The 8,721-nt window shown below is 44.5% G+C and overlaps 1 protein-coding gene and 1 non-coding gene across 2 annotated transcripts; both read left to right on the top strand.

Moving 5' to 3' along the window:
* Positions 1 to 4,377: 4,377 nt before the first annotated feature.
* LOC110151564 (olfactory receptor 1F1-like) lies at positions 4,378 to 5,278 on the top strand. Its single transcript, XM_020914977.2, has one exon. It carries the CDS (start codon positions 4,439 to 4,441, stop codon positions 5,276 to 5,278), a length of 840 nt encoding a protein of 279 aa, XP_020770636.2. The 5' UTR covers positions 4,378 to 4,438.
* Positions 5,279 to 8,597: 3,319 nt separating this feature from the next.
* Positions 8,598 to 8,713, top strand: LOC139032899 (U5 spliceosomal RNA). The gene has a single exon (XR_011485538.1). It is a non-coding gene; the product is annotated as a U5 spliceosomal RNA (small nuclear RNA).
* The last annotated feature ends 8 nt before the right edge of the window (positions 8,714 to 8,721 follow it).

Here is an 8,721-nt window from a genome sequence, read left to right on the forward strand (position 1 = left end):
TTGCTGCCTAACAGCAGAGCGCCACAGTTCTCCCAGGATCTTGGGTTTTCACGGGACAGCAGGCTTGTTCTAGGAGTCGGGGTTCTAAGGAGCTCTGGAAGCAAGCTGGTAATCTGTTAGCAACAGTGGCTCTGCAAAGGATTCTATTTGGGGGTCCTCAACTAATGGTCTTTTCCTCAGGCCCACACCTCCTCCAGAGAGATCTAGTATTGGCTGGAGAGAGAGCTGCATATTGATTCTGAGCTGGCTTTTGTTTTCTCATCAGATTGCCAAGGCTGGATACAACTTGCCTGTCTCTCTCACTAAGGAGATGCAAGCACATGTGGGCAATTAAGGCAGGGCTGAAGGGCTCCATCTCTTTCTTTCCTTCCGTACTGATGGGACCTCCTTTCCCTCTTACTTTCTGCCCTTTGAGGGTCAAGAAGAAGGAAGGAAGCTCCTGTATGGAGGCTGACCTGCAGCAGAAGTAGTGTTCAGTCCCCAGCAGGCATAGGTGAGTGCACCCCAGCACTGCCCTTTGGAAGCAGACTGTAGAGAAACTTGTTATAAGATCCAGGCCTAGCCATTTTTTCTGAGTTGGTTCAGAAAGAGGAAGGGGATGTCAGCATTTACTAGTTTGCTTGTCTTCCACTCCTGCCAGGAAATGTTTATTTGCCTCTAATTGGCCCTTAGAGACCTCAGAGAGGTTGAAGCTCACTGAGGGATTGGCTGAAGATGTGTAAAGCAGACTGTGAGAAGCAGCTGGGAGTTTGCTGTTGCTGGATTGAATTTCTTTTATTGTTTCACACCCACAACTTGGGCCCAGGCAACAGGTCTCAGTGGCCACACTGATGGGTTTAAGGATTTCAGAAGCTCTATAGAGCTGGCTCCAGGGGAGATACATACTGAAGCTGCCGCCATAATGGCTTTTGAGGCTTTGTCCAGCTTTGCTTAGACCCTGCAGGACCAAATTGGACCTGCCCTTCCTGTTTATTGGAAGAAGGGCATTTTCCCAGGGTTTTGTAGGAACCAACTGCTCATGTTAGGGAAGAGGACCTGCATGTTTTCTTCCTTATGGAATTGAATCTATGGTTTTCTGGGTCTCCCACATGTTGGATAGGAGCATCAGTGAGGCCCTAGCATCCTTGCCTCCACTCCCGAGGAGATGGCTATGTCTTCTTCAGCCTCCTGCCTTTAGAGGTTCTAACCCTCCAGGACTCCTTCCCTTCACCTGCTAGTTAGCACGAGTTACCAGTGAGCTACCAGGTCTGTAGGGGCCTAAGAGAGGTTCTCTGGAGAATCCAAGGAAACTGTGAGCCCAGGACTTGCCCCTCCTTGGTTTTATCCCTCCCTTGGCTGTTCTCCCAATTTAGGCCATAATTTCCCTGGTGCCAGCTTCTTTTCCTCCTGGGGCATCCTCATCCCTGGGCTTTCTGCTGCAGATTGTGCCAGCTTACAATAGGCCACTGGTAATGTCAGGAGGCTCTCTGCAGGCCCAAAGCTGAAGAAGTGAGGACAATAATTTCTACCTCCACCCTGGCTTCCTCAAAGCCCTAGGGCACCATCCCTAAGGGAGAAGGTCTATAGATGCCATATTTGAATTCCATTACTTTAAGATCTGGAAAGTTAAACTAGCTGGAGCTATTGTTTTGCTTCCTAATCTAAGTACCTGTGGTCCTTGGACAAGCCTTTTCAAGAAGTGGTTTATTTTGCTTTACACAGTAGATCTGTTCCAACAGTTCTGTATAAACCAAATGCTATTTTTCAAAGCATTTGGACTGCTGACCATTTAAAAGCAGCCTGTGATTGCTTCTTTTGTAAAGCAAGCAACCTCCCTCTACTTCAGCTGTTTTGACAATTTGGATTTTCACATATTGGGCTTACCCAGAGTGGAAGACACCTCCGCAGTGGTTGACCCTGGGTAGACATCTGCATCTGTGTTGTGTGTGTGGTGTGGCTGATCAGTAGGTGAGTATTCCTGCGTGTGTGAGTGAAGCCACTCCCAGGCTGCTGCTCTCCTCCTGTGCCCGGTGATGCCCACTGGCAGCTCCAGCTGCCCTTCGCTCCCACCAGCTGCCAAAGTCCCTGTGCTAATGGGATTACAAATATAAAAAGTGGAAAAAAAATTTTCATAAACTTTGTTTTATATTTAAAAGAAATCCATAAGTCTCTGTGTGTTAAACATGATGTCCTGCCTCTGTGGCTGTGTTTGAAAAAATAGAGTTTTATTAGAATAAAAAAAAAATGCAGGTACTTTGGCTCCGGCTCCTGCTGGGAGTAACACAGGCATGCTTCATTCTGTTGCGCCACATAGTTACTGCACTTTTTTTTTTTTTTTACAAATTGAAAGTTGGTGGCAACTCTGTGTCAAACTGCCATCTCCCCACAAACATGTGCTCCCTTTGTGTCTCTGTCCTACTTCGGTAATTCTTGCAATATGTGAAACTTTTTCATTATTATGATGGTTTTATAGTGACATATAATCAGTAATCTTTGATGTTACTACTGCAAAAGATTCTGACTCTCTGAAGACTCAGATAATGTTTAGCACTTCTTGGGCAAAAAAAAAAAAAAAAAATATTTTTAAAGTAAGGTATGGGGCTTCCCTGGTGGTTCAGTGGTAAAGAATCTGCCTGCCAATGAAGGAGACACAGTTTCATCCCTGGGCTGGGAAGATCCCACATGCTGCGGAGCGACTAAGCTTGTGTTCCGCGACTACTGCGCCTCTGCTCTAGAGCGCATGCTCTGCAGCAAGAGACGACGCCGCAGAGAAGCTGCACACCGCAACTGGAGAGTGGCCCCCACTTGCTCCAACTAGAAAAAAAGCCCACACAGCAATGAAGCACAGCCAAAAATTAATAAATGTATAAATTTTTTTAATAAAGTAAGGTATGTACATTTTTTTAAAGACACAATGGCACTGCATACTTATTAACTGTCTTGCCTACTATTTGACCTCTTTGTACCAAACAATAATGGTAAAAAGTATTGTCTAAGGTTTAGATGTCACTCTTGGGTCAAAACTTGAAGATATTAGAAATGAAGCCAGCACTATGGTGATATATCCCAGACAAAAGTCCCTGGGACCTCAAACCTGGGACCTGGCTGATCTGGGCCTGTGCCTGTAGATGGAGAGATTCAGTTATTAAGTCCTTGTTCTTCTCTCTAATGAGGCTCTTCGGGAATTTGGTCCCAATGGCTGTGAAGTTCTTACAAACACCTGCTCCATGATTGCCCCAAGTATTTTTCCTGCACAGGGGAATAGGACCATGAACCCGTGCTTCTCACTCACAGTACCTGCCTGTGTTTCCAAGATATTCTAACCCTCACAATGGATAGAAGCACTGATGACCACTTATCCAGACGTGAAGAACGCTTGATGGCAATAAGCACCAACCTCCCCCAGGTAAGAATACAGCAGTGAAGACATTGATATCTATTAAGACAGGAAATTTTTAAAGGAACCTCCTCTGCTATGTCTTCCAGATACAGGAAGTTAATAGTAGGAGGTCACAGTAGGTCATAGTAGGTGTCACTCAAGATGAACCCAGTAATGATCAACCGTTCTTCTTGTTTCTTTAAGAGCCATGTATGAGTTAGGTGGGTAGGGGAAGAACTGAAGCATTTATGCAGAGACCATATAGTCAGAGAGTCATGCTGTGTAGAAGCTTGCCCGTCTTTCAGACTTTTAAATAAAAATTTCGTCAATTATGCCTCAATAAATTCTCAATAAAGTGCAGGGGAGAAAGCAATGGTATTTTCATGATAGTATTACACCATCAGCTGATTGCTCATCAGCTTCCCTGGTGCCTCAGTGGTAAAGAATCTGCCTGGCAATGCCTGCCAATGCAGGAGATGCGGGTTGTATCCCTGGTTCGGGGAAGATCCTCTGGAGGAGAAAATGACAATCCACTCAAGTATTCTTGCCTAGAGAATTCCATGGATTGAGGAGCCTGGCGAGCGATAGTCCATGGGGTCGCAAAGAGCTGGACACGGCTTAGCGGCTAAACAACCAGCTGGTTGTTCTAGTCACGGCTCTTCAGACCAGTCAGCAAAGACAGTCATTCCCCAAAGTAACCACACGAGGGCGACCCTAAAGTTTTGGGAGCTCAGTCGTGTCCGACTCTTTACGACCCAGTGAACTGTAGCCCGTCAGGCTCCTCTGTCCATGGGATTCTAATAATATAAGAATCAGTGGTTCTAATATGGAAAACATCAGAACTGAGTGTTGGAGAGCGGGAGCAGCAAATCTATTAACTGATTTGCAAATGTGATCCTTCCTGGAGCCTGATTCGCAGCTATTGACCTTCCTTGTCTGGGTTTCTGATTTCGCTGTTCTCTGTTCACCCAGATTCAGCCTATAAGAGGGGCAAACCAATCGAGAGTCTCTGAGTTCCTCCTCCTGGGGCTCTCCAGGCAGCCCCAGCAGCAGCAGCTCCTCTTCCTGCTCTTCCTCACCATGTACCTGGCCACGGTCCTGGGAAACCTGCTCATCCTCCTGGCCATCAGCGTGGACTCCCGCCTGCACATCCCCATGTACTTCTTCCTCTGCAACCTGTCCTTCGTGGACACCTGCTTCTCCTCCACCACTGTCCCCAAGGTGCTGGCCAACCACGTACTCGGGAGCCAGACCATCTCCTTCTCTGGCTGCCTCATGCAGATGTATTTTCTCTTTGAGTTTGCTGACATGGACAATTTCCTCCTGGCTGTGATGGCCTATGACCGCTTTGTGGCTGTATGCCACCCCTTACACTATTCAGCAAAGATGACCCCCCAGCTCTGTGCCCTGCTGGTCACTGGGTCGTGGATCATCGCCAGCTTGAATGCTCTGTTGCACACCCTGCTGATGGTTCGACTCTCCTTCTGTGCAGACAATGCCATCCCCCACTTCTTCTGTGATGTGACTCCCCTCCTCAAACTCTCCTGCTCTGACACGCACCTCAATGAGGTGATGATACTGACTGAGGGTGCCCTGATCATGATCACCCCGTTCGTTTGCATCCTGGCTTCATATGTCCTTATCACCTGTGCTGTCCTGAGGATCCCATCCACAAAGGGGAGATGGAAAGCCTTCTCCACCTGTGGCTCCCACCTGGCTGTGGTTTCCCTCTTCTATGGCACCATCATTGCTGTGTATTTCAACCCTTCATCCTCACATTCTTCTGAGAAGGACACCGCAGCTACTGTGATGTACACAGTGGTGACCCCCATGCTGAATCCTTTCATCTACAGCCTGAGGAACAGGGACTTGAAAAGGGCTCTTGGAAAACTGGTTGGCAGGAAAGCATGCTCTTCTTGATGATGGTACCATAGATCTTTCATTTGCAGTTGTGTAAATATTTGCCAATTCAGTGAAATGTAGCAATGTGTCAGTGTCTACAAAGAACTCAGAATAAAGAAATACTCTCAGCAGATACTTATCAATGACCTGGGACTTAAGTACAACACTTTGAACAGGTTATTTGCATTTACTTCTAGTTACTGTATTTTAAATTACTTTGCATAAAGGTCAAGTTTTCCTTTCTAAGTGATCACTTTAAAAAGTTACACATAACAAATATTTTTGCATTTCCCTTCTGGAAATGTTCTCAGAAACCACTATTGGTTTTCAATCTTGGATGTATGATATTATCAGCTGTGAAGTTTTGAAAGTATGTATACTAATGCTGGACTAAACCTTTACCAATTAAATTAGTATCTTTGTGCTGGGACTTAGGCATTAGTAATTCCCCCACCTAAAGTTTCCCTAGGGGTTCTAATGCACTTTAAAAAAAAGTTTTATTTATTTAGTTTTTGGCTGTGGTTGGTCTTCCTTACTGCGGTTGGGCTTTCTCTAGTTGTGGCGAGCAGGGGCTACGCTTTGTTGTGGTGTGTTTTCTTTTCATTGCAGTGGCTTCTCTTGCTGCAGAGAAGAGGCTCTAGGTGTGCTGGCTCACTAGTTGTGACACATGAGCTTTGTTGCTCTGTGGCATGTGGGATCTTTCTGGACCAGCAATCAAACCATTGTCCCTTGCTTAAATGTGTATTCTTAACCACTAGACCACCAGGGAACCCCAATGTACTTTCTCAGTTGGCAATCAGCTACAGTGACTGGAGTGATGCATTTACCAAGCACCATCTGGATTGCTGGCAATAAGCAACCTAAGGATCCCCAGGATTGCTGCAGCCACAGAAGGTAGAATGAATTCTCCCTCAGAACCTTCAGAAGGAATCAACCTTGCCAACACCTGGATTTTGGACTTCTAGGTTCCAGAGCTGTGAGATAAATTTCTGTTGTTTAAAGCCATCTAGTTTGTGGCACTTCGTTACGGCAGCCCTTGGAATCTAACATGGTATCTGCACAGAATTGCTTGCCTTTTCCTGTACAACCGTCTTCTGCAGTTTTTTGCATTCTTCTTGGGTCTTCCATTCTGGCAGTAAGGATTGGGTCATCTTTTTTGAAATTGTGAAGAAGTAAGAAATTTATGCAAGTTTTGGTGTTGCACTCCAAAGTGCAAAAATTGCAGCCATTGTGTATAATGAGTGCTTAGTTAAGACGGAATGGCATTTCATTTGTACACTCAGCATTGGGCACTGGGTCTGGTTCATGTAAAGTGTAGCACATTTCATGAAGAATGAGTAGTAGCTTAAATCAACTTCCTTGAAGTAATTATTTGTGTTTTTCTTCTCATGCTCCCTACCTCAGTTAGACTATATCTACATGAGTGCAAGGCCCAGGTTTTTTTTTTTTTTCCAATTGGCATGTAGTGGTTGCTCTACAATTATTATTTGCCTGAATAAATGATTATATGACTTAATCAGTATGGGGAAGTCACTGGAGAGGTAGATGAGAAAGTTTCCTGAAGGAGTTGATGGGCTTGACTCAGATCGCCACCACCTTTCAAGCATTATGGAAGCCTATATACATGTTTTAATGTAGTTTTTAATGGTTAATGTTTTACAAAACATTTTTACAAAGATTAAGCCTCTTGTCCTGTTTCTGTAATTTTTAACTTCTCTCCTGGAGCCCCCACCATCCTCTCTCCTGACTCCCTCATTTCCCTTCAAAAGGCCCAGGAACTTCTGCAGAAACTGTGCTTAGCCTCTTCCCTTGCTGTCAGTACACTACTGCCTTCTCCCCCCTTATTCACAGTTTCACTTTCTGCAGTTTTAGTTACTCACGGTCAACTGTGGTTTGAAAAATATTAAATGAAAAATTCCAGAAATAAACAACTCATACGTTCTCAGTTTCATACCATTATGAGTAGCCTGATGGAATTTAATGCAGCCTCTGCTTTGTCCAGCTCAGGACGTGAATTATGTGTTCCTCCAGCACATCCGGAGAAGGAAATGGCAACCCACTCCAGTACTCTTGCCTGGAAACTCCCATGGAGGGAGGAGCCTGGTAGGCTGCGGTCCATGGGGTCGCTAAAGGTCGGACACGACTGAGCGACTTCATTTTCACTTTTCACTTTCATGCATCGGAGAAGGAAATGGCAACCCACTCCAGTGTTCTTGCCTGGAGAATCCCAGGGATGGGGGAGCCTGGTGGGCTGCCGTCTATGGGGTCGCACAGAGTCGAACACGACTGACGCGACTTAGCAGCAGCAGCAGCCAGCACATCGTGACCGTCAGTCACTTAGCAGTTCTCTGGGTTTTCAGGTCAACTGTCGTGGTATTGCAGGGCTTGTGTTCAAGTCACCCCTTGTTTTACTTATTAACAGCCTCAAAGCACAGGAGTAGTGATTCTGGAAATTCAGATTCGCCAATGAGAAGCCATAAAGTGCTTCTTTTAAGTAAAAAGATGGAAGTTTTCAACCTGATAAGGAAAGTATGAAAAAGGATGCTGAGACTGCTAAGGTCTACGGTAACAATCTTTTTTGAAATTGTGAAGAAGAAATCCGTGCAAGTTTTGGTGTTGCACTCCAAAGTGCAAAAATTACAGCCATTGTGTGTAATGAGTGCTTAGTTAAGACGGAATGGCATTTCATTTGTACATGATATTTTGAGAGAGGCAATATTCACATAATTTTATTACAGTGTGTGTGGTTAGTTGCTCAGGCATGTTGGACTCTTTGCGACCCGGTGGACTACAGACTGCCAGGTTCCTCTGTCAATGGAATTTTTCAGGCAACAATACTGGAGTGGGTTGCCATTTCCTTCTCCATTTATTACAGTATATCATAATAATTGTTCTATTTTATTAATTTTTATTGTTAATGTCTTATTGTGCCTACTTTATAAGTTAAACTGTATCACAATTATGTTAGTACAAGAAAAAACACTATATATAGGGTTCGGTAGATCCATAGTTTCAGGTATTCACTGGGGGTCTTGGCTCATACCCCCCAAGGACAAGGGGGAGATCACTGTAATTACTGAACAGAATCAGCTTCACCGCTTTAACTAATGTCTGGTTGGTGTGTATATTTGACAGTAAGTTTAGTGGACTCAAACGTCAATAATATTTTCAAAATCTAGTTCATTTCCTATCTTGGTTTCAAGAGAGAATTGCTATCTTAGATAGTTTCTCTTGATCAATGGGAAGCTCTAAGTATTTTTTGATCTTGTCTTTAAACTTTGATAGGTTGTTCCAAGACTTTTTTGCATTAATTTTGCTTTGAAAAAACACTGCATCGATACTCTGGTTTCTTTTCAGATCATATAACTCTTCCGCCTTTCATTAAAGATTTCTGTGGAGAGGAACAATTCTGAGTTTTTACCCAACTTTTTGAGGCCCTGCACTTGCAAGGCTAAAAAAAC

The sequence above is a fragment of the Odocoileus virginianus genome, chromosome 33 (assembly GCF_023699985.2).
Source record: "Odocoileus virginianus isolate 20LAN1187 ecotype Illinois chromosome 33, Ovbor_1.2, whole genome shotgun sequence".
NCBI classification, from domain to species: domain Eukaryota; kingdom Metazoa; phylum Chordata; class Mammalia; order Artiodactyla; family Cervidae; genus Odocoileus; species Odocoileus virginianus.